The sequence below is a fragment of the Corvus cornix genome, chromosome 3 (genome assembly GCF_000738735.6).
Source record: "Corvus cornix cornix isolate S_Up_H32 chromosome 3, ASM73873v5, whole genome shotgun sequence".
Classification (NCBI taxonomy): Eukaryota; Metazoa; Chordata; class Aves; order Passeriformes; family Corvidae; genus Corvus; species Corvus cornix.
In genome coordinates, this window is record NC_047056.1 from 22,982,728 (window position 1) to 23,009,585 (window position 26,858).

At 40.7% G+C, this 26,858-nt stretch overlaps 1 protein-coding gene across 5 annotated transcripts in view; it reads right to left on the minus strand.

The window, feature by feature from the left end:
• Positions 1–26,858, minus strand: part of HHAT (hedgehog acyltransferase) — a 151,607-nt gene that overhangs the window by 78,743 nt on the left and 46,006 nt on the right. The window contains exons 10-11 of one of the 5 annotated variants that reach the window (XM_039568915.1): positions 26,176–26,242; positions 22,778–23,538 (exon numbers count right to left, since the gene is read on the minus strand). The exons of the other annotated variants lie outside the window; for them this stretch is intronic. Coding sequence (XP_039424849.1) covers positions 23,449–23,538; positions 26,176–26,242 — 157 coding nt within the window. The 3' untranslated portion in view covers positions 22,778–23,448. Of the gene's footprint in view, positions 1–22,777; positions 23,539–26,175; positions 26,243–26,858 lie in introns of those variants that run through there. 5 annotated transcript variants of the gene reach the window in all.

Here is a 26,858-nt window from a genome sequence, read left to right on the forward strand (position 1 = left end):
ATTTATCTTAACACACATACTCACAGAAAAAGAAAACTCAGCAGCTATTCGGTGGCCAATGAGCCAAAGGTGGACAAATAAAAAAAAGCAACAAAGTATTTTGCAAAGAGGAAAAGATGTCGAGTTAAGTAGATGTGAGGGTAGTAATTGGTCACATCCCTCCAGGTTGTAGAGGGATGGCCAGCAATGGTCCCCCTTAAGATCCATGAAAATGACAGACAGGTAGATCAGACCTGTGGAAGATGCTTAGTACCAAAAAATGCAGGCTAGGTGAGTATTTAAAAATAAAACAGCAACTCAGGGGGCCAAAAGTCAGTCACTGCCAAAACTTCAAAGGAGAAATCTGAAGGTGAAAGAACAGATTCCTAGGAAGACTATCGGAGAGGAACATGTGATCGCCACAGGCCGAGCATTGCCAGCCATTCCTGGTCTGGCTAGACCTCCCTTAAGGACAACAAGGAAAGGTACTTCATACTGTCAGAAGAAAAAGCTGTGCACACTACATGAAGAGAAGGGGGAGGAGAACTCCATGCAATTAAAATCTCAAAACATGTGGGGTGTGTTAGAGGCACATAAATACAAATACTGAGCGAATGTTATATAGTAAAAACTATTTGCATGCACATACCCACACCTGACATGACTAAACATACATTCCTAGCATTCCCCCCCCAAGGCAAAGATGTCAGTCTTAACCATATTTCTGTGTTTCCTATCTTTCTACTTCTGTTTTGATTTCAAACTAAAATTTACTTGGGATTAAACATTCTACTTTCACAAACAAAGCACACTGTGAATGTGTCTTCCCCCAAGTGCATTACTTTTACTCCAGGTACAGCAGTTTAAATCAGCTTATCCACAGCCAGCAAGCTGTTTCATTTACATAACTTATCTTAATTTTAACTCACTAAGTGAACATTAGAGAATTGGATAAAATATGCAAATGGTACCATTTAAATCCCTACAGTAATGCAAACACAAACATAATAGCTGAAGTATTTAAACGTGACATTTACTTACAGAGAATACCTTTTAAATCCAATAACCATTTTGTTAGTTTTTTTGAAGTGGTAATCTCCAGAACAATCATAAGAGAACTGACAACCATTCCCTTGAAAAACACACAGTTTCTTTTCTTTTAATGACTCTACATTACAAAGTTTTTACTCTGGTAACTTCTGAAAACCTCTAAGAGGAGCATTTGTAATCAGTTAAGAATTGTTCAAGAGAGCTACTATTCCCTGAGGACTCCACACACTGCTCTTACTTGCACATGCATGTAATTTTAAACATATTTAAATCTTGAATTAAGTGCAAGTAAAGCACCTGTTTAACTGCTGCTCTGTCCAGGAGCTTTCTTCAACATGTGCCTGAATTTCTTCCTGAAGTAAGGTCATACAGCAAGATGGATGCTATCCATGATTTTTTTCCCCTCTCCTAGGCGTATCTTGGAATGTCTAATTCAGAACAAGGTGGAATGTGGGGGGGAAAAAAAGTTAAGTTGCTTGTAATGGCACAGTAAATACAATTAATACACGAGGATTTTGTGTTTTATTTCAGGGAACATTTGATGCTCAAAATTCCAATGTCTCTCTAAGTTCCAAAGCATTCAAGGGTTAACTGTGTGCCTATCATACTGTTTTGAATTGGGCACTTACATAGATAACACAGCAAAAGCTTAAAAAGCAATAATGCAGTTTTCCATCTTTTGTACTGACAACAGAAATCGCTCGAGGCTCTGTACAGTGAGGGTGTTCATTTGTGGACATGCATGAAAAATTTTGTCCAGGCAGCACTATGCTGGTGCTGGGCTTCCCTAATTTATTTATTCTTAATACTCTCTTCATGGCCTTAAACCATTGACTTCAAGCATTTTTTTCTGCTACATAATAAAAAGATGTCAGGCCCAGTTCCGCAAATTCTTACTTCTGGGTGAGTTCTTACAATTCCTGTATTGTCACTTCAAGATGTCACTGACTTGAATGGAGCTACGCAGAGCACATAAATAAAGCACACCTGTAAGTCTTTGCAAGACTGGGTCCTACAGGACTGAATCTGTTTTAAATCACAGAAACATCTCCTGTAAGCATGACTTTGAAGGCTGAGACACTCATAATTGCACCTGAAATAAAGAAATAACCAGAGGTATTTCGAATAACATTTTGCAAAATTTCCATTAGGACACTAAGCCTTGTTCTGTGAAATTCCATTTCTTACAATAAAACCACATGGGATTAAGACAGGCACCAAGGAAAAAGTGTGTTGGGAGCCATGTTTTGCCCAGTGCCGCCCTGGCCTTTGCTTGCCATTTTCAATGTGTCCCCGGAGCTCGAAGCTTTGTGCTTTAATAAGCCCAAACCCTAACCCTAACCATAGGCGGAGAAATAAAAGACACATGGGATTAAGAAAGGCACCAAGGAAAAAGTGTGTTGGGAGAAACGTTATGCCAGTGCCACCCTGACCTGGGTCGGCCATTTTCAGCTGCAGTGATCCTGGAGCTCTGGACTTTGCAGTTTTCTCAAACCTAACCCTAACCTGAACCCCAGGCATAGCAATAAAACCAAATGGGATTAAGGCAGGGGCGAAGAAAAAAGTGTGTAGGAAGCAATGTCTTGGCCAGTGCCACCAAATGGCCTGCCATTTTCATCTGCAGTGATCCTGGAGCTCGAGGCTTTGTGGTTTTCTCAACCCTAACCCTAACCCTAACCCTAGGCGGAGCAATAAAATCCACGTGGGATTAAGGCAGGCGCCAAGGAAAAAGTATGTTGCGAGCAATGTTATGCCAGTGCCGCCCTGGTCTTGGCCTGCCATTTTCAGCTGCACTGCCGCTCAAACCCGAGGCTTTCTGCTTTTCTAAGCCGTAACCCTAAACCTAGGCATAGCAATAACAGCTACATGCGGGTATGGCAGGTGCCAAAAAAAAAAGTGAGTTGGGAGGATTGTTTAGGACAGTGCCGGCCTGGCCTTGGCCTGCCATTTTCATCTGCAGTGATCCTGGAACTCTAGGCTTTGTGGTTTTCTCAACCCTAACCCTACGCCGAACCCTAACCCCAACCCTAACCGTAACCCTAACCCGAGGCATAGCAATAAAACCAAATGGGATTACGGCAGGGGCTAAGGAAAAAGTGTGTTGGGAGCAATGTTTTGGCCAGTGCCGCCTTGGCGTTGGCCTGCCATTTACAGCTGCAGTGTGCCAGAAGCTCTAGGCTTTGTGGTTTTCTCAACCCTAACACTAACCCTAACCCTAGGAATAGCAATAAAACCAAATGGGATTAAGGCAGGCACCAAGGAAGATGGGTGTTGCGAGCAGTGTTTTGGCCAGTGCTGCCTTGGCGTTGGCCTGCCATTTTCATCTGCAGTGATCCTGGTGCTCTGGGCTTTGTGGTTTTCTCAACCCTAACCCTAACCCTAGGTGTAGCAATAAAAGCCACATGGGATTAAGGCAGGCGCCAAGGAAGATGTGTGTTGGGAGCAATGTTTAGGCCAGTGCCGCCCTGGCCTTGGCCTGGCATTTTCATCTGCAATGTGCCTCGAGCTCTAAGCCCTAACCTGAAATCTAACCCTAACCCTAGGAGAAGAAATAAAAGACACATGGGGGTATGCCAGGCGCCAAAAAAAAAAGTGAATTGGGAGCAATGGTTAAGCCAGTGTCAGCCTGGATCTGGCTTGCCATTTACAGCTGCATTGTCCTAGGAGCTCTGGGTTTGTGGTTTTCTCAACCCTAACCCTAACCCTAGGTGGAGCAATAAAAACCACATGGGATTATGGCAGGCACCAAGGAAAAAATGTGTTGGGAAAAACGTTATGCCAGTGCCGCCCTGGCCTTGGCCTGCCATTTGCAGCTGCAGTGTCCCTGGAGCTCTAGGCTTTGTGGTTTTCTCAAACCTAACCCTAACTGTAGGTGGAGCAATAAAAGCCACACTGGATTAAGGTAGGTGCCATGGAAAAAGTGTGTTGGGGGCAACACTTAGGCCAGCGCCGCCCTGGCCTTTGCTTGCCATTTTCAGCTGCAGTGATCCTGGATCTCCAGGCTTTGTGCTTTTCTAAGACCAAACCCTAACCCTAACCGGAACAATAAATGCCGCAAAGGGGACAGGCTGGTACAAACAAAAAAGCGTGCCTTTACAATTGTCTAGGCCATTTTCATGCGGGCCATGGCCTGCCATTTTCAGATGCATTGTCCCCGGAGCTCAGGGCTTTTTGGTTTTCCCAACCCTATCGCTAACCTGGACCATAACCCTAACCGTAACCCTACGCAGAGCAATAAAAGCCACATGGCATTAAGGCAGGCGCCAAGGAAAAACTGTGTAGTGGGCAATGTTTTGTCCAGTGCTGCCCTGGACTTGGCATGCCATTTGAAGCTGCAGTGTCCCTGGAGCTCCAGGCTTTGTGCTTTTCTAAGCCCTAACCCTAACCCTACCCCTAACCCTAGTCGGAGGAATAAAAGCCACATGGGATTAAGGCAGGCACCAAGGAAAAAGTGTGTTGGGAGCAATGTTTTGGCCAGTGCTGCCCTGGCCTTTTCTTGCCATTTTTATCTGCAGTGACCCTGGAACTCTGGGCTTTGTGATTTTCTCAACCCTAACCCTAACCGTAACCCTAACCCTAGGCAGAGCAATAAAAGCCTCAATGGGGAAAGGCTGGTACAAAGGAAAAATCATGCCTGTACAATTGTTCAGGCCAGTGTCATGCGGGCCATGGCCTACCTTTTCCAGCTGAAGTGTCTCTGGACCTCACTGCTTTGTGGTTTTCTCAACCCTAACCCTAACCTTGACCATAACCCAAACCCTAGGTGGAGCAAAAAAAGCAGCAACAGGGTTAAGGCCGGTGCCAAGGAAAAAGTGTGTTGGGAGCAATGTTTTGGCCAGTGCCGCCCTGGATTTGGCTTGCCATTTGCAGCTGCAGTGTCCCTTGTGCTCCAGGCTTTGTGGTTTTCTCAACCCTAACCCTAGTCGGAGCACGAAAAACCACATGGGGCTAACCTTTTCTAACAATATTGCTGGCTGCTGGCAAAGCTTTTTAAGCTCTGTAAGACTCTCTCACCTCACGAGCTTAACCCGATGTTTAGAGACCTTGACAAATGCAGACCCTTTAAATTATTTAAGCTAATGTTGGCTGCAGGCAAGTCTTGTTGCATTACCACAAAAATGTTAAATGAGAAATTAAGTCCATTTGGTTTACAAAGCATTAATGAGAATATTCATATGCAAGAACACTCAGCTTTACAAATATGACCTGAATTCTCATTCACAATTGTTAGCATGTTTCCCAGCAAAGACTGAGTGTGAAGTTTCCTACTAAAAAACTGAGAAGTGCTTAAAGTACTTTTCTTCCCTTGCACTCAACACAAAAAATGAAATGAGTCAAGTCCACATGTCAAAGGGCAGATAACTGCAGAATACTGAATAAATCATTTTGAATTTGCTCTTCCAAGGAAGCTCATGTTTTCAAAGAGATTCATTTATTTCAAATGAAATTTTAATCTAAATCGCAATATTTCCTTCTAATGGAAAAAGTTTCATTACTGATGGAGTACTGTGTTTAGTTTTCTTCCAGCTGCATCTAGGAAAGAAAGAAACCCTGCCTTACCATCACCTGTTTGCAGTCAAATGCAAACCTACCAGTCAGCTGCCTTTGATCGCAATGGAAATGGGAGAGCTTCCAGATGACCAAAGAGCCAAAAGACTGGTTATAGCATTAAGATCAAACCAGTGCCCCAAACATTCTGCTGACAGTAGAAGCCTAGACGTTTTTGCCAAAACAGCCTAGAGTTAAGTGCCTACAGCTCAGCTACTGGGTGGGAGAGGGCTGTGTCCGCAGCTGACAAGATGAAACTGGGAAGGAGGCATCCTGCCTCCTCCCACAAAGAGCCTGCAGAGCTCCCTGAAGCCGTTCTGAGCTTAGCTCCCCACAGGGGCCCAATTCGCTCCTGATACTCACAATACACCTACCATGTGCTGATGATATCTAGGCTCAGCAGCACAACAATCAGGCTATATACTCCTTTGAAAACACAGCTAGAAGAGGGATATATTAATAGCACTGTCACTCTCTGCTTATAAAATGGTAGAGGTCAGGCTCTTTGCCAGGGAGACCAACATATCTTGCCTCTCAGAGGAGTGCTCCAGCTGTCTGTTACCAAGCTGCCACCAGGCAGAAAAGAAAATGAGATTCAAAGAGTGAATATGCAAGAAAAAACAAGTCTGTGGCTAGGGCATCATTCAGAGAGATGACATTTCAGTCCAGATGAGCTATTCCAGTCCAGCTTTCTGCACCAGGAATTGCTCGTTGTGCCTGAAACAATCATTAGACAAAATGTATAAGCAACACCATAAACAAAAGAATTATTTTTTTCCACTTATTTTCTTTACTTCTCCCAGCTCTTATACTGAAGGTGACAGACAACACAGAGAAATTTTCAGTTCCCGTGAAGTTGCGAAATAGAGCTTAAAGACTAACCAGCAAATTAGAATCAAAGAATGTACCGTTACCCTCAAACTCACCTCTATTGTTAATCCTACTATGTTTCTGTCAGCCACTGAAGTAGAAAGTACTCCAGAAGATGATTGCCTACAAAAGATCGAAGTTTATTCCAGCTGACTGGATTTAAAAGATACCCCAATATAGGATCCAGATCAGGAACTATCCAGGGACAGAAATAGCTTTGTTGCAACAGGAAACACAGGTCAGAATACATGGTAACTACCCTGAGCGAGGTAATTGAATCTAAGGCTCTAAAGCCAGATGTTTCAGCACAGAAGGCTGAACTGGTTGCTTTAACACAGGCATTGGAAGAAAACATCTGGATGGATTCTAAGTATGCTTTCAGTGTAGTGCATGCTCACAGGACAGTTTGGAAGGAGAGGGGCTTGTTATCAGCACAAGGTACATCAATCAAACATGGGACACAGATATCACTCTTTTTGGAAGCAGTACAAAAACCAGCTGAAGTTGCAACTAGGCACTGCAGACCACACCAGACAAATAAAATGTGGAAATGGGCCAAAGCATGGAAATGACTTGGCCAACAGGGTGGCTAAAGAGGCTGCAGAAAAAGGCATCCATGTTTTGGTTCTGCAACAAGAGATTAGTCTGCCAGATAATAAGCCAGAATAAAGTGTAAAAGATTTTCAGTTAAATGAAGCATTAGAAGCCTGATTTCACCCTGATAGATGGGCAAATCACCCCTACTGGACAAATAATAGTTCCCAAGGCAATTATGAGAGAAATAGTAGACAGAGAGCAGCAGTTACACATTGCAGTGCAGAAAAATTGTTAAAACACTTAAGAAAGACAGTGATTAGCTCCAAGATAACTGAAATTGTATATTCAAAGACTCAAAAGTGTGGCACATGTAAAAGAAATAACATCAATATTGAAAACAAAGTGGTAATAGGGGCTATCAAATCTCCCCAGGAGATTATTAGCAAATTGACTTTACAGAACTTCCACATATAAAGAGAGCTATAAACATATTTTAGTCTTAGTGGATACCTTTTCTGGACAGCCTAAAGTGGCTCCCTGTCACAACAACATCGCAAAAGTAGTAAAAATATTGTTAAATAATTCCACACTTTGGATTTCCTCTAGGAATGTCTTCTGACAGAGGGTCTCATTTTACAGCAAAAATAATGGAACAAGTTAGCAAGGCCTTGGGAATTCAATGGAACTTACATACTCCCTACAGACCACATGCTAGTGGAAAAGCAGAAAGGATGAATTACACTATTAAGCTGCAACTCCGTAATCTGTCAAGTAACCTCACTGACTTGAGTACAAGCACTCCCAATTGCTTTGTGCTCCCATCCTGAGGGCACAGAAAAAGTAGGCCCCTATGAGCTGCTCTATAGTCAGCCCTATCAAACTCCACACATCCCAAGGGATGTGCATGTTTAAAGGTGGGGCAGGCCTCAATAACTACCTCAAATCTTCAGGTAAATCCACTGCAGGATTTACGGCAGGCAGTTGTCGTTGCCAGACTGGTGGGACTGGACACACCAGCACGCAAATTCCAACCATGAGACTGGGTGTACCTTTGGGACAGGGATCCAGCACCACTCCAACCAAAGCCAAAGGGACCAAACCAAGTTCTGTTAATCACATACACCACAGTAAAACTGAACAGTAAAGGACCTTGGGTGCATTATTCTAGAATCAAAAAGGCATCAGCTCTGCGGGGAATTATTGTCCCCAACCCAAGTAATGAGGAAAGAGAATGAGTAACCTTGTAACTAAAGTATTATTTATACCCGTGAGTTGTATCTTGATAGCTAACCAAAATCTTAGTTTGCCAAAGAGACTTTTAGAGTTCCACCAAGGGATTAGTCATGAATACTCTTATGGAAGTTTAAAGATCGAAATAGCTAAAATAATAAATTTAACTAATCGCTGGATATGTTCTCAAATAATGTTGGCAGGAACAGGGTTCCCTTGAATGGTTCACCCTACGGGGTGGCAAGAACTTTGTCAATGGGCTATGACTTGTAATAGTCAGTGAAGGGATAGCTAAAGAAAATTGTACAAAAGAACAAAGAAATACAACTATAAATTTTACAGGATTTAGCAACATTTCTCTTAAGAAGAAACCTAAAACTATGGCAGTTAAGAGGTCATAATGTGAAAGGATTTATATGCTTTAACATTACCCAAAATATAAATAGAACTTGGAGTGCTGAAACAAATCAGTGTCAGTACTATACCTGTCCCAGCTGCCATGCCACTATGAAACTCCATTGGCCTCACAGCACCAAGGACACAACAGAAGCACACGTAGGAGCCCTAGATCCACCAGCAGTGCAACAGCTGGAAATAGGAAATCAGACCTTTGGTACTGAGAATGGGACCTTCTAGATATGCAGAGACAGGGCCTATAAATGGCTTCCTAAAGGATGGTTTGGTTCCTGTTTCCAAGCAGTATTAATGCCTCTCCTTAGGGTACTTTGGCAACAAGCACAAGGAAGAGTTAGGGCCATCCAGGGACAATCTGCAATAAACTCCTTTGATTTCGGAAGCAAAAGATTACAATTCACTCTATACCCCATGTGCACTGCCCTGCACTATGGAATTTATATTAACAAGCTGAATAGATTATTAGAGGAAGTGGTGAATAATACTATTAAAATATTAAATAGTACATCCTGTAAGCTCCCACAAACATGAATGGTGGCTGTACAGAACTGCATAGCCTTAGATTATCTGCTTGCTAGCCAGGGAGGAACGTGTGCTATTTTAGGACAGGAGTGTTGCACTTACATCAGTGATGGGTTAAAAGTCCAGCAGACAGGAATCATCCCGACAGGAAGAGCAGTAGAAGAGTAGCAGAAAGAGGAACATTCTTCTTGGTGAGATTGGCTTACTTCATGGCTACCAAATGGGAGACTGCTACAAAATGCACTCGTGGCAGTCATTGTAATCATTGTAGTACATGTACTTGTTTGTATTATGACTCAGTGTTATAGCTCTTGTAACCCTTTGTGCTGGAAAATTAAGTATTGAGACTTGTCTAGAAGAGACATCATCTCAAGAAAAGGGGGGACTTGACAGACAACACAGAGAATAGGAACTTTCAGTTTCCTTGAAGTTGCAAAACAGAACTTAAAGACTAGCTAGCAAATTAGATAAAAGAATATAAAAGTAGACACACAGGATGCTAAACGTAGTTGGAACCAGTGGATAAACAGATAATGAGGAACCTAAATGGTTTCTGTGGCAAAGTTATGTAACAAGAAACAACAGTGCATGCCCTAAGAAAAGTTCAGGGCAAGGTCATTAACAAAATTGGGGGCTCTCAGTGAATAGGACCACTTTAAACCCCTTCAGATGACCCTCTTGGACCATAAAAGGACTTCCAGTAAGAAGCAGAGACGTGTCAATTCATTCTAGGAAAAGGGATTTTATGTATTAGCTAGGAAGTACATTGTAACGAATGTGTATGATCACAGTGGATTAAATACTCTGTTGTAAAGTTTCATGACACATAATTGATTAGAGGAAAAATCCTCCAAATGTGTCCAGCACTGTAAAAAAGAACGCCTGCTTTCGAATACTTCAAACTGTGTTAGAAAGTTTATTCTCTGGACTATTTCGGTATCAGAGGGCCAGCTCACAATTCAGAACTCTGCACACCTGAACTGGAGGCTGCATAGGCATAATTTTCCCACACAAATAAACCCTTTGCAACAAATCTCTTCCCTTGCCATCTCCCCTCTCTTCGTAAGAGTGCATTCACAACAGCACATTTTACAGTAGTTTTCAACTACAGCCAAAGCAAGAGAGACCAGTTCTTCCTCTGCGTGTGACTGCACATATTGAACTGTTTGCAGTTCAGTTAGTGAAAAACTGTTAAGTATGTGTCAGTTGTTGCTTTGACCACGCCAAGAATAAAGTACTGTGTTTCTCCCTCCTCCTAGAAAGCTGCTTTAAATTCCATAGGTGTAAGCACAAGCTATTAAGCCATTCTGCTAATCTTAGTATGCCAGGCACATCAGAAAAAATGTGGATTCATTCACATGTGTGAATTCAGATGTTTAAAATACACTCATCACCATGCACTTAAAAGCTACCTTTTCCAGCATGCCTCTGTCAAAGGAGTGCATGAAATGCAGTCACTACAACAGAACCCATTTATTTTCCTTATTAAACCATTTTTGCTTGGAGACAAGGTGACAAAGTTGAATAGCCCTCTAAAATTTGCTAGGTAACAGAAAGACTGTTTAATCTTTGCAGACTCCTTTGTGGAGAGTTTGATGATTCTTTTCATTTTTATATCCCTTTGTACACATGCATGTCAAAGGGCATTGTTAGTATCCACAGACCACACAGCAGTTTCACCAAACCATGAATACCTTTGCTTCACTGGACTGTATAGTTCTATGGACAAACAGAAATCAAGATGTCAGAAGACTTTCACTTGGGTGCATCAGAAATACAAATTTTTGTGAGAGCAGAATAATGTTTGAAGTTCCAAAGTCAGTGAAGACTCGGTAAGTATTCCAATCTCCAAATTATAAACCAACATCAACAAAATGTACTTCAATGGATCTCTGAAATAAAGGCATGTAATTAATGAAAAGCAGAAATACGAAAAAGACATCGCATAAATATGGCAGGAAACTTGACAAATATCAAAGTATCTGCTTAAGGAAAGTGTAGCTTTACACATTCCTCCAAATTGCAAGTGCACAAAGTTTGAAGAGTTAGATTTTTGACATTATTCCAAACTGAGTAATTCACTCACCTCTCCTGAGCTCACATTTCTTAGAAAATGCTCTTTGCAGTTCTGGGAAATGACTATTTATAAAGTACAGCCAAAGCACTGAGATGTCTAGGCAAAGCTGGAACCACTTAAGATTATACAGCACCTTCCACAATAAAGAACTTCTCTACACTCTCCAGCCTGTGTCAAAAACCCTTCAAACACTAGCAGAGTTAAATCTCCTCTAATGTAGAGTACAATACACATTTATCAGCTCAAATCAATGTTGTTATATAAGTGAGAATGAATATAAATTTAATTAAGCAAAGTGAAGCACAATATTTACTTCTGTTGAAGTAGCACCCTCAAATAATGATGAGCTCCTTTTTCCTCATGTGTAAAGAAAGAATAGACATACTCGTCTTACAACCACCAGGAATAGGGTTCACTCCAGATAAAAACTTAAGTGGAAAATGGCAGTTCCTGTGAAGTCAGTAGCAACAGGGGCTAGAGATAAACTAACCAATAAGTTTTGAACATACAGCAAGAAATTATTCCAATGCAAAGGTAGAACTTGAGAAAGAAATGCCGTAGTTACAGCCAGAAATTTAAATATATATGTAAGGATGGGGAAAAAAACAGTAAAAACATAGGACAAAAACCAGCTGCATACTCAAAGAAAAGGGAATGATAAAAGTGGCAGGGAAAAATCATCAGTTAGGGTATAATGGAAAGTTGAGTAGAAAATGTACCATAAATCTTATCCTGCTACAACACTGAGCTGTTATCTCTCCAGTTGTCTAAAGGTAGTCTTTTGTTAGAAAGAGAGAACAAATAATGATGGATAAAGTAAGGACTTTGCATCGAACCTCATAAAAAGCCCCAAGAGGGTGAATCAACAAAACTAGTTTTAACTGGTAAGCACAAATGTAAGCCAGAAAGGACAGAAAACAGCTTAAAGACCATTAAGGATGTCAGCAGCATTCTAGTCAGTGTGCCTTCACAAAATTCTCTGAAAGGTATTCAAGGAAGCATCTGGTTTACATACGAGATCACCAGTGCTTGCTTTTCATGTTTTCTGCTTCTTGAGATTTCAACAGACTGTAAAAAGCAAACAAACTCCTTTTCTTTCTTCTGAAGTGGGGGTAACCAAGCAGAAATAAAATTTCATCCAGCTTGGGAACTGCTTAGCAAATTCCTGGTGGTACTTGGGAACACTCTATGAAATAGCAGCTTGTGCTCACCTCATCCTTAGGACTGAGGGCTAACCAGCTAAAGAAATAGCATCCGAAGAGGTAAGGTGGCTTCAAAGAGTTAAATAGAATCATCAACACCAAACTGGCTTATTTTTCCTGAAAAACCTCAAGAAAAAACCGAATCTGTCAGTTGAAGTCTAACCAGCAACCTAAAGAACGTCATGGTAAGATAGCTATAGATTAGCTTTTAAACAGTTTGAATAATTCAGCAACTATTGAACAAAGCATTCAAACTGCTTCAATATTCAATAACTGCTACCCTTCGGCAACAGGGTGCAAGTACCTCCCTGGGCTGTAATCTCCACAGGAGAGAATCAGACAATACAAAAACCCTCCATCCTACTGCAGTTTTGCCATGATGGCAGTGAAGATGACCAAAAAAAAGTGCACGCACAGAGAACATCCCACCATGCTAAATGCAAACATGAGGCTCCACACCACGGGTGATGCTGGATGGAGGTGGCACATTTGCCCTTGACTCCAGCCTCAACTGGAAGGCAGCAGACAACCACTGCTGTCAGCTATTGATTTTCCACCATCTTGCAGAGAGCAGTCCTTCACTGGAAAATGGCTTTTCCCTGTCACAAGTCATCACCCACATGGGTATCACTCAACTTGGAGAGCTGCAAGCAGAGCATTATACAACGCTTTCTGCCTTCACACTGCAGCAGACCTCTGCCTCCAAGAGCACTTTCCCTTTCCACAGACAGGTTACTTCAGAAGGAAGGATGTGTACATACCTTCAGAAGGGTACAGCATCCATCAGCTCCTGGCTGAGACCAAAAGCTAAGAGGCAATGAAAAAGTACCTGAATTTCAGGTGTACCCTCACCAGTTGATTTCACTCTTTGCCCTGAAGTAGACTAGAAATGCTCAGCCAGTTTAAGGAGTAGTCTCCCATTCTCCCCCACCTCTTACCTAAACTTCACGATTCTCAGCTATGAGCTCATACAGTGGCAGAGCAGAGCCATATGCACAGAATTCATGAATACCAAAAAGTCAAATATAATTATGTGGGGTCAAGCATGTTGACAACATCCTGGAACGTTTTCTGTTTACAATGCAAATGTTTTGTTTGACAGCACCACTGCAGAGATTGATAATGATGATCCATCACTACAGTACTGTTTATTAATGTTCAGTGAGAGTTAATGTGAGGTTGAGTGGGCATAAAATGATACTTTCTCACTTTTACCAGCTCACACATTTGACCATTGGTGATACTAAGTTGCCTTCATTTGTTTCTCACCTTTTTCTACAAACTAAATACCCCACAACAGCAGCCCACTCCATCCTCTTCTTGTGACCATCTGGTAATTCTGATTGTCTCAGTCTCCATTCTACCTGCACAGTGATAACTAAGACCAGTTTATTTGCTCCTAGAAGAAAAGGCCAGACTGCATTTTCTTTTATTGTCTGCAAGATTTTTTTTCATCAGTTTCAGATGGATAAGGATCTGGAATATGTGACTCTTTTCATTTCCAAGTACCTTTTGCACAAAGCATCCTCTGCTCTACCCCTAAAATTAGCCAAACCAAACATTTTCAAAATGTAAGGAGTATTTCTTGACCTTTCACAGTTACAGAGATCATGCTACAATTAACTGCTATTTCAAGAGAAAAAAGCATTGAATAACTGTGTTTTTATACTTCTTTTTCGATATGTAGCCACACAAATGCTTTGCCTGGACCCTTGCACGTGTTGTGGGGTTTGTGAATGGAGGGGTAGGGTTCATTAAGAGAGCACACATTTAGGAAAGCAGCAGGACAAAAATATATTCATTTACCACTAGCTTAGTCTGGAGATTGGATTTAGCAGAGTGAACTTGAAAGAGAAATTTCTTTCCATTTGAATGTTAGTTCAATTTCCAGAGCATATGCATTAAAGGATTTCCATTTTATAGTTAAAAACATTTCCTACATTAAAAACTCTTCACTATAAAAACCTAATACCACATGCAATATACAATGATTTTCCCATCTCATACACCGGGCAGAATAACTGTACATAATTATGACCTGGCTGAAAAGTTTTCATCTTCTAAGCCTTCCTGCATGTGAACTCTTACTATGTTTCCACAATCTACTGATATTTTTACTTGCATATTGATTGAGAAGTAATTATCTCCACAGCATAGAGAAACCATCAAGAAAACACAGTGCAAACCAAACTAGAGTCCTTAACACTAAGGCTGCCAGCTAAATCCTCTTCTGAGCACACGCACGGTACTAACTCTGCAGCTCAGCTGTGAGGTATCAGTGTTAAGCTCCAATTTTACTTAAAGAACAAATACACAAACACTGTTCTCTGAATCTCAGACTCTCTTCTGTGCCTTTATGGGACAAGCTGAGCATATGACACAGCTTCCTGAGGTAACCCCTCTTGGACAGCCATTGTTCCCTCACTCCCTCATCACCTCTGCTCTGAGCTGGAATGCACAAGCTGCCAGGGCTACTCCTGAGATCTCAACAGGCAATGGCTTTTCTGCTCCTGCCTGGCATGATGAGAAAGGTTGGAAATCAAAGGATCTGAACACAGACTTACTTAAGCAAGATCCAACATCCCTTTAAAGCTACAGGGGACAGCATAAAGCCAGCTGTAACAGCCGGTGTTACAACTTCTAAAGCATCCACTGCTGGCAGAAGGTTGAGGATTTCAGGCAGGGTTGCCATTCAGAACCAGAGGTGATTTTTATCTCCTAGTGTAACAACTACAAAGAATGAACAAAAGTGAATACAGGCAAAATTTAAATTGTAAATTGAGTTTTACACCTAATTCTAGTCATGCAATACACATTTCTTCACAGTGATAATGCCTGTGATCAACAGGATCTTTGCACAGGACAGATACTATTCTTTGCCAGCTGTATCTGAGAAAGAAAACCTGTTCATAATTATCACACAGCATTTTTTAACCTTGTTAATAGAGTTCAATATTAAATCTGAGTACATTCTGTGATGGTAGCCTAGCTGTGATTCCTGTGACTCTTGTTTTGCTGAGTAGGTAGAGTGTAAATCAATAGCAAGGACATTCTTCTCCATCTTCTACCTTCAGCTGCCTTTGCTGTGCTTTTTCACTTTCTAAGGGAAAATAGCAATAAGAAAAACCACCACACTGTTCCATTTTAACTCAGAATTTTTGAAAGGTAAAATGATCAAGAAAACATATTTATGATCAATCTTTGGTTTTGTGAACAAAACACATAGAAAATACTTTTTGTGTGCTGCAGGCCTGATTCCTCCCTCTTGGGTTTTTTTGCACTGGGTGCAAACAAGACAAAGAAATGGACTGCAACACCTGTTTACTGTGTAATCTGTTAACAGCAACCAATTCATTTCAGCTCTGTTTTAGTTAAAATTGAAATGCAATACTGAAAATTAACATCCCATCAGACTGTAGATAGTACCCAAAATCAGGCAGCAGCCTGTACAAAGTGCTTGACATGTGAGACAAGCCTGTCCTGTCCATGTTTCAAAATTTTCTAGTCAATAATGCTATTTAGGCTTAAGATTTTGCCAGTTCAGACAAAATCATTACAGTACAAACCCTGTTCTGCCATTACTGGCTCTGAAAGCCATTATGTCAAAGAACAAGACAAGTGATGTGAGTACAAACCAATGGTGTATTTAAACTCTACTGATCCCATGTCAGGCACAGACCTGTCTTGCTTAATTGGACAGGATGTACATGCTTAACAACAGGCACATGTACTTACCTAACATGTAGAACCCAAACCTTTTAAAGTGATCCAAGGAGCTTTCCATTCATATATTCACCCTCTTTTTAAACAAGTAGTAACTGACAGCACTTTCTTCTGTTTCTCACAGGCTCCTGGACTGCACAGACAGTACTTTTTTCCACATACTCCCTGCTGCAAATTTGTCTCTTATTTGCCATGCCTGGGGGACTCTCTCAGAAACCAAACCCCTTTAGGGCTACCACTCACCAAATCTAAAACACACAGACTGATCCAGCACTTAGTGTAAAGTATTCAACTGTCCCATTCCTGCCTCTGGAAAAGGTCACAAACTAGGACAGCATTGTGACTTGCACGGTGCAGTTCTAGTATCCTCAAGACAATATCCAATGTCCCTGGCTCAGCATTCAGCGTATCTCACGCTTCGGCAGGAGACCAGTAAGCCCCGGGCAGGGTTTCACAAGGCTACCTTGGTTTCATTTCTGAGGAAGTCTTCCTATCTCACTGCCAGGTCACTCTGTACTGGGATTATCAGAACTCTAAGGAGCACAGCAAGGCCTGCACCCCGCAGCTATCATTCCACTAACTCCATGTGAATTTCTGCAGGTACATGTGAGAGAGAAAAGGAAAGAAGAGAATGTTTTACTGACAGCACTTGACTAGTTCAGAGGTAGGCATGAAGCACTGCCTCTCACTTGTGTTTCCTGCTGGCAAGGGTTGACCAAATATGCATAAAATCCAAGTTGTCAAACATTCTCTATTGACGTCTATTATAACAAGAAAATAATTGCTTGACATGTTCACCTTCAAATCCTAGGCTTTCTGAAGCTCTCATGATTCCGACATTAACAACAGAAATAACATGACTAAACAAACTCCCCAAACCACTTCATAGAGACCCGAAGTTTTAACATCGGCTTCATCTAATAGCAAAGGGCTTGAACTCATACTTCAAAGCAAACACAGATAAGGATCTATCTAACTGTGCTGGCACCATTGGCAAGCACCCTACTTGTGCTCATTGACAGGTTTGCCAAAGTGGAGAAAAGATCATGAAAAGAATTCAATGTGGAGATGAACTGCAGAAGGACAAAAACCCAGCATACTTTTTTCTGGTTCTTTTCAGTATCATTTTCTTCCTATACAACTAAAATACAAGAACCAAATTATGAAAATTAAAGCAGAGTGAAGAAGGAATGAGAGACAGAAATTAAGTGTATCCTAGAAAATTGACATTTGACCAATAATGATGGAAACGGATTTAGTGCCCAGATGGTAATTATGTTTTCAAATTATATCATAATTATTCAAATGCAACTGACCTTGCCATGTATAACTCTTAAGAACTGCTTGTACAGTAGAAAGAACAGATTTTAGACTGTTTGCAAGCTGAAAGTTGATTATGCTGAAACATTGCATACTGAGGAATAATGTGTTCCGACTCAGTGAGAATGAGCTGACTGGAAAAAAGGTGAGACACTAATTAAAATCTGTGCAGCACATGGACATTAGAAAGTGATTTAAGTCTAAAGTGTCATGATTATCAATGTATGAACACATATCTCTTTGGGGGTGCAAGAACATATAGGAAGAACACAGCTAGTAGTTCTTTATTCTCTAGACCCTTCAGCTTATCTATGAATTCTCCACTGACGTGTCTCATGTTAAAGATTTTTTCTAAAAAAATTCTAGACTTTTCTAAAGAGATACTATTTTCTTCTGTATATTTGGGAAAGGAAAGTTACTTTCAAGGCAGATAGATTACCATGTTGCAGTCAGTCTTAAAATGCATAAGAAAATACCTTTCAAATATGCAATCTGGTCTAATAGGGTTCAGTAAAGCTTCACATACACCGATGCATGAAATAGATAGATGGAAAGCCATACTAAGTCAAATACCAAAATAAACAAGATTTGTCATAACTGTCATGGTTAAAATGCAGATTCTGTTCTGCCACACGAGAAAGTTACGCTGAATGTCATCTTAACATAGTTTCTTCTCTGCAAGTCATGCGTGATCCAGGATACTGTATCTATTCAAAACAGTACTCAAAAGACCTCTGTTTGTTCCAAAGTCAATTTCAGGCACTGGTAAGCGTTCTGTATTTTATTTGAAACAGTCTGTGCTTGTTCAAACATTGCTGCTTGTTCCACAAAAACGCTTATCCTAGACCCATCACTACAGTATCTGAATGCACTCTGGTTGTGTCTTTAAAAACCAAAGTATCTACGAATGAACAAACAAACAAACCCCACAAAAACCCCAAACTGAACCCACCATACTCTGTGGCTTAGTCACTCAGCAGACACAGAAAAATGTGTCTGCAATATAGCAGAGCAGTATGGCACAAAGGGAGACTGTGCATACATTTTCTAAAATGCATGGACTAAAAACTGATACCATGGCCCTTAGTTTGGGTAGGTGCTCACTACAAAACTGTGGACTTTACTACCAAATTAATTAAACTCCTGGAAAGATCAATCTTCAAGCTGCATGTAGAAAGATTCATTATCTTTGAGAGTTTAGGGCTGCTGACCCTGGTTGGCCTCCCACATCTTCACAATGAAATCATTTGGGTCTCTCAGCCACAGAGGGCCCAAAATTTGAACTTGATTAGTACTTGAGTAGGGTAGAAGTAAACGGAATGTTAGTAGTCCATCGTAGTGAAAAGAATTCAGTATTCAATACCAACTGGACCATTCCATGTACATCATCACACTGTGGCACTCCATCTAGGAACAAGGGTTCTCAGCTAAAAAAGAGCATTCTGTGAGTGTAACAACAAGGTTTTAAGGACGCACTACGTTGTGCTGCTGAAGATAGTCTTGATAGTCTCTAGCTTAGCTATCTGCATGGTATAAAAAGCAATCAGTGAAAAAATACAAAACACTAAACAAAATCAAGCAGTGTTGCCCCAGAATCTAGTTCCACATTCTGTCCTGTCCTCCCCTGACACTTGAGTCATATAAGCTAGTACTTGACAGCACCACAGGAGGAAATTGCTTATTATATTTCCCATTATACTTTTGTAACTATGTATGAAAATAGGAATGCCATCTATAGATATGAAGCATTGCATAATGACAGCCTACAAACATAATATGTCACCACAGGAAAAAACAAAGATGACAAGGAGGTTGTAAACAACCTAAATCAATCTACCACAAGGATAATAAGAACCATCCTCAAAGTCACCCTTCCAGGGGTAAAGCCAATTGTTTGTAATTTGTAACTGCATCTAAACGCTTACCCTGGGAGGCAGGGAAACACGTGCATCACCTTCTGCTGCCAAAATGAGCAGAGCTTGCCCCCCATTATTCCACCCAAACAAGCCACTGCACTGAGTTAACAGTGGACAACCTGCATGAACCAGAGGAGTTTACATTTTCAGTATTTCCATATGTGTTTGATGTGTACCCATAGTTCAACACAGATATTTTTAGAGAAACCTTGAACTGCTCATCAGGATACAGGAACACTTCCCATAGCATGCCATGGAAACACAGGGATGTAACAAGCGCTTTCAGGTCAACCACAATGCCATGTATGCTGTCCATCAGTGCCATGTCTGTTCCAGCCACCTACATGGAAGTTAACGAAGTGGACTTTTGGGAAGTGAGAAAGCAGACTGGGGAAAATGCCAGATAGGCTGATTGACATGGAGCAGATACTGTAATTAGTTGGAATTAAAGGTCATCCTTGCTACTGTTGGTTTTTTATCATCATCATCAAGAACTAGTCTGAGACAGCAGCTAGGTAAGGACACCACAGCACTAAGCAGGAGGCCTGAACGGGCAAAGCCAAAGGAGCGGCAGGAATTATAAAAGTCAGGAAAAAAACCTATCTGACTTAGAATGAGAGAAAAAAAAGGCAGAGCTAACTAATTGTTTTTCAGCAATTTTCAGTAATTTTCCTGAGAAGTTTTCATTTTTTAGACAAAGAACCTCAAAACCTGCGAAAAATCTAAGGCATAATTTGATTTTGACAGCAAAGAGGCATAAGATGGTAACATTGGCTGCCTGAAATTGTCTATCACATATTAGGGAAACATGGTGCAATGCTTTTTTTTCCCCCACAATCAAAATTTACTATGTTTAATTTTTTACGATTTTATTCATTAGACATACACACTGCAAGTTATGTTAGAAAAGTTTGGTATTGTACCACAAAAGGTACCAAAGGAGAAATGGTCACTGGAGAACTTCATAGACAGTTTAATACAAAGAGCTGTAAAGGAACTGAAAGACTTTGCAAGCTTCAACCTCAATTATGTATAGAGTCTATAGTAAGAGCAATGGGTGTGAACTTTGCATTAAACTAACTCAGGCTAATGCAGTAATTGCTTAGAAGCCCCCTTCTTTAGGATACATTGGGAGGTTTTAAGTGACAAATGTTACAGTAACTAATGGATTGAGATCCTCATACTAAAAATAATGAAGTAACACAAGACTCATCTGCAGAAAAAATCCTACATCAACTTATGAATCCTATACAATTCTTTTGAAGCGTCCGTGGTAGCTGGGGATGCAGGACAGGGAGATTCTTCTTGCTTTGTCCAGAAGATAGTCACACAGGCCAGTGCACTGGCCTCACCATACATGAATTCTGTCTCAAAACAAGGATTTAGTGAGCAGACACACAAGACAGCCTAAAGAGCCATAATTATATGTAGGATGAACTGAATCCCAGCAGTTTAGATTAACAGCTTACTTTTCACAGCCAGATGACTGAAAAATGGACACCAGAGCTAAGTGCTCCCGACACAAAACTATCCCATTGCACCTATTTGAGAGGACGACTTAGAGCCAAAAACCTGGTTTCAATTCAGATGCAAAGCCACGGCCTTTCGTGTGTTGTGTTAGGAAAAAAAGAAAGTCCATAGGCAACATATTACAGAGTACTTTTACCTTCACACACAGACACCTATTACTTCAATATTGAGTAGGGCCATTAGTTTAGGTAATACGTAAAAAATAGACAGTGCTGCTATAACAGCAAGTGGTGCAAAAATGGTGAATATCAGCTAAGGAACAATAGTCTTACCTAAGTCATCAATAGGAATCTATTTCAGAGCAGCTCTTGAGTAACTTGAAAAGGGACTTTCTGAAGACCTTTTCCAAGCAAAGGTTTTCCTTTCCCAGATCATAAAGGTAGGATTGGAAGATTCATTCATTTTTGCCTTTATTTAAATAATTGAGTCTGTCAACCAAAATGGTTGTGGCAGTCTCCTGCCAGGGCTGAAAGACAGGGTGATAAGCCTAACACAGCTAATTACAGCAGCAACCATCCTAAATCCTCTCAGAATCTGTTTCATAGAAATATCACTTTTCTGTGGAATAATTACCTCTTACATGCCCAATCCTATTCCTGACATGCTTATTTTAACGCTCTGACATTTTAATGCCATCTGCCTCCAAGAAGCCCAGCCTGACACGCTGTCAGAACTCAATCCACGCACCATCTTCCCACTCCCCATCATTTCACTCTTCCCCTGAATACAGAGGAATTGCTTCTCCAATGCCCAGTGTTATGATTTACCATTTGGCAGCATGAGTTAAGAGATGCTTCTAAAAGCAAACCACAGCAATTCTTGGCCTATTTGTACATGTTGTGACTATGGTTTCTGTAAAGTGAAGAAGAATCAAAGCCCATTGCTCTTGGAAGCACCAAATCCCTTCAGATCATGTTTTCTGAGTCATTTGTGTATGCAACAGAAATAATGCACAGTCCTGTTTTCTTCTCCTCCTAACCCCTTGACAATGGAGGAAAAATTCTTCTCTAGTCTCATTTATCTCCAATCAGCAAAGGGGTAGGTGTGATAAAATAATAAAGTGCCTTCAGTCAGACAGGACTAGTTGATGCTGCTACCTTTCCTTTCTAATACCTTGCCTACAGAAACAGCAAAGAGGAAGAAGCCCATTCACCACAGGGACAAAGAAATGCCTCAGACAACTTGTATAGTAGGAACAGATTTTATTTCCCTACTGCCCTCTGTTTGTTCTGCCTTTTTGTTCTTCCATTTTGTATTCCCTAATTCCTTTCCTAGGTTTAGTGACTGACAACATGTATTGTCCATTTCTATCAGGTCTGCAAGATCACTGCTGTGCCAGTGCTTCCCTCCCTGCAGGCTGTCACTAACAACTTTTGTGAGCTGACATTTCTCACAAAGTCGGCAGAACTGTACACTGCACAACCGGTTGCCAGGTGCTCATATATAAATATTTAATTGATACCTTTTTGTTTAGTAGCAACAACTCAAAAAAGCACAGATGGAATCATATCAAACACAGAATAAATTAATAAGAGAGATAATGACTAGTTTATTACATATAAAAGAATAAATCATCTCTTTACACCTCGCTTTCATTTCTTTGTATTAAAAGAAAAGTTGATTAAGCATCTTTCCAAAAACAACGCACTGACTTCCAAAAATCACAACTAAGCTAAACCAACAAAAAAGAGGAGGCCATGTTCAGCACCCAATGCACTTCTAAACAGAATTGTTTGGGAGCTTTCATCACTAACATAATTTTGTAAATTGATTACACAGACAAAGAACCCCATGCCTCCTTAATGTTGATCATAAATTAAAATGTAGGAAAAAGAAAGAGACACATTTAACAAAGAGTATTGATTTAAAATGCTTCTGTAATTTGTTTCAGGGCTACTAACACACATCTCTATATAATTTACAGTATATTTTGTTCAAAAGACAGCAATAAATGGGGAATGATCTTTTGGTGAAAGCTCTCAAGCCTGCTGTGGGGATTCAGCATGCTTGGGTGGCTCTCTGAAACACCTCTGCTCCAATGCAGGCAGCGTGGGGAACAAACAGGAGGAGCCAGAAGTCTCTGTGCAGTTACACGACTGGAGCGCTGTGAAGGATGGATACAGACTCTTTGGGAAGGACAGCATGGGAAGGCCTGGACAGGGACTTGTTCCCTGTGAAAGAGCAGCTGGAGTGCATAGAGTTGTGCCTGGGGATGGGTGTCCCTGTACCGGGTCTCTGTTACAGACCTCCCGATCCCACAGCAGCACTCGGCAATGCAGCACTGGAGTGCCTTAACGACAACTTCCCAGCATGGGGAACCAGCAAGGAAAGGTGTTCTGCTGGACTTTGTACTTACAACAACAAATAACTGGTCAGAGAGAGGGAAGTCACAGGCAGCCTGGGCTGCAGTAACCATGTGATGATGAGCTTCAGCATCTTGAGAGGAGGGAGCAAGGCAGTAAGCAGAACCACAGCCTTGGATTTCAGAAGAGCAAACACCATCCTTTCCAGAGATCTGTTTATAAGAACCTCATGGGACGTAGCTCTGGAGAGAAGAGGGATCCAGGAAAGCTGGTTGATATTCAGGCATCACCTCCTCCAAGCTCAGGAAAGGTCCATCCTGACAAATAAGAAATTAAGCAAAAGCAGCGTGTGAGAGCAAAGAGCTCCTTACTGAACTCAGACATCAAAAGAAGGCTTAAAAGAGGTGCAAATACTAATTTCATTGTTAGTCTTCAGAGGACTTACAAGTTTAAACAATGGGATATTTTGAGTGCTAATTTATTTTTAAATAATCATTCTAACAAAACTAGGGCCTTCTGCATGCACCTCTGGGCAGACTTTTGCATCAGCAGTTCTTGGGGGCAGTATCAGGAGCTAAAATCATGCAGTTTTTCATAGAGAAACAAAACCTTTATTTCTATAAAACAGAACAAAGTCTGTTGATCTCAACACAAACATGATCTTTTGGAAGAGATATAATTTAAAGGTCTGAAGCTATATGTTACGAGGACAAAAAAAGCTGTTTTGCTGACCCAGCATAACAGTATTAATAACTTTGTTGTTTAATAACGAGGAAAAAAACCCACTTTACTCGAATAAAGTGATTTCAGGGGATGTTCAGGTGGGAATCATGAAGAATTTCTTCACAGAAAGGGTTGTCAAGCATTGGAATGGGCTGCCCAGAGTACTGGGTGAAGTCACCATCTCTGGAAGTCTTTAAGAAATGACTGGACATGGCACTTAGTGCTATGGTCTAGTTGACAACATGGTGAGTGGTCAAGGGTCAGACTCAATGATCTTGGAGGTCAGTCTTTGCCAACCTAAATGGTTCCATGATTCAGAAGAAAGTGGACTAAAACTTACTCACACATACAAACAGTTATTCATGTTACCATGCTTTAAAAAAAAGTTATTTTATCACTAGTAACTGGAATTAAAATGTCAAGAGATCAGTTCTGTGAACTGATGATTAAATATTTAATAACTACAAAGTAACTCATAACAATGTTTCCTACTCTGCCCTCAAGTGTATCCATAGGACACATGAGAAGAGTCAGGGTGCCGTGACCACCCTGCACAGGTTCTGGAAGGTCTGTCCTACTTCAGTGAAATTACAATGACCTCATCAAGACGCAGCTGCATCCAGGACACTGATCATAACCAGCACAAAGATATGTCAGCTTTCTGTGATTAAATAATTTGTCAGTTTGATCCTCAGAATGATCTGTGCTCCTACAGCTTTAGCAAAAGATTGTACCTCCTACACATTCACCTCCACAGCTGAAACATCTTAATGAAAGCTGTCATTATTTTTGTAATTTACTTCTGAACTCTTCAGAGACACCATCAGCTGAAGTGAGACACTCCTGCCTGAAAATTGCTTTCTGAGCCTTTTGTTAAGGTGGAAGAAATTTGAGAATAATTTCAGGGCTTCCCCATTGACTTGTTCTATGCACACGACAGCACTTCATAAAACCTTGGTCACTGCTCTTAGTTTGAGGTGGACCAAGTTTTTGTCTTTCCCCACTTCAATACAAGAGGAAGAAAAAAAACCACATTGAAAACAGCAATGTTAGGCACAAAAATAATTTTGAGTGGGACAAAGGGCATGTACGGTATTAGACACTCACTTTCTGAAACCCCCTTTTGAGCTCTATGCCTTTGACCTTTACACCACTCCCTAAGCACTATCTAAAAAGCAACAAAGGTTAATGTTCTGTAAACAGGTAACTTCCCTCCTAGCACCAAAATATCTTTTAACTTGGTGACATAAATAAGACCACATCTTCTTTGAGCAATTGTCATATAACTGTGTTACATCTGCAGTTCTGGCACACACCATAAACCTTCTACACAGATTGTGACCAGAATTTCAAAGAATCATAGATCCATTAGGTTGGAAAAGACTGGCAAGACCATCAAGTCCAACCTTTGGCCAAACACCACCTTGTCAACTAAACCATATTGTGAAGTGCCATGTTCACTTGTTTTATGAACACTTCAAAGATGCCAACTCAATCGCTTCCCTGGGGAGTCTGCTTCAATGCTTAACCATGCTTTCAGTGAAGAACATTTTTCCTAATATCCAACCAGAACCTCCCCTGGTACAATTTGAGGCCATTTCCCCTTCTCCTGTCACTTGTCGCCTTGGTGGGGAGACCAACCCCCACCTTGCCACAATCTCCTTTCAGATAGCTGTGGAAGGCAGTAAGTTGTGGAAGGCTCTCCTGAGCCTTCTTTTCTCCAGATTGAACAACCCTTGTGCTCTCACCTGCTCCTCATAGGACTTATGCTTCAGACCCTTCAATCAGAGACAATTCAATCACAACTTTTCACTTAAGTTATAGCTGTGCTAACTTGTCACTATTAATTTTTGAGAATCAAAAACTGAAAGAAAGCTTGCAGATCACATCTACAGGAAAGTACAAATAACAGAAGATTGGTCTGCAGGGGCAATTTCTGTCTGCTGTACAAAACACTTTGTCCCATCAAGGCTGATCTTTCATACAGAAGTGAAATACTGATAGTTTCTGTGAAATTCCTTAACCTGAAGTCAGGGTTTAAATACTACCTGTTATAACAAGTCCTGTAGGCAGCAGAAAACCTGCATAAGACATGCCCTGTGCTACCACGAAACAAAAAGGCAAAAGCATTAATGAGAAATTGCAAAATTATTCATTATAACTTTTGCTCCATAACCATTGCTCTTGAGTCATGCAAAGCTCTGATCAGACAGTTCAAAACATCAACAAACCTTCAGTTCTGGAATCTGGAACCAGAGAAGGCAGGGAAAATCTTCCAGAGGTGGGTATCCCAATGAACTAGGATTGTTGCCCATAAAAGCAGAGACAAAAAGTGATGGAAGACCTGGCAACAGCTATTCTTAAAATCAGACTGAATGCAGGACAAGCAGTACTGCAATAAACACAAGACCACTGGTGCATGACTAGAAGTTATTCCCCAACTTCAAGTAAGTCAAGTGGCAGTAAAAGCATTCAGTTAATAGATGTCACATTGTATCTAATCATTGAAACAAAGTTAATCCAAGGAAGTAATTTGTTTTTAAATTACTCAAACAGTTTTTTCATTTGGCAAAAACTAAAGAACACTTACCCTTCCTGCTGAGTTTAAGCTTAATTACTGTTATGCTAACATACAATCATCTTGAAATAATAGTCCAGAATTAAAATATGAATCTGAGGCATTAACACCAAATTTTATCATACTTATCTGTTTCTTAACATTGTCTCAGATGATAGAAAATATGTATTCTCTATTGGCAATTGTTATTTTGTGAGGAATTAATTAGAAAGTTAAATTACCCCTTACACTGGTCTTTTTTCCAGTACTTCTAATGTTGAAGCCTAAAGATTTCTAAATACAAAACATTATTTCCTTTCACATTCCTTTTTGTCAGTTCTGTAGATGCAGAGATGG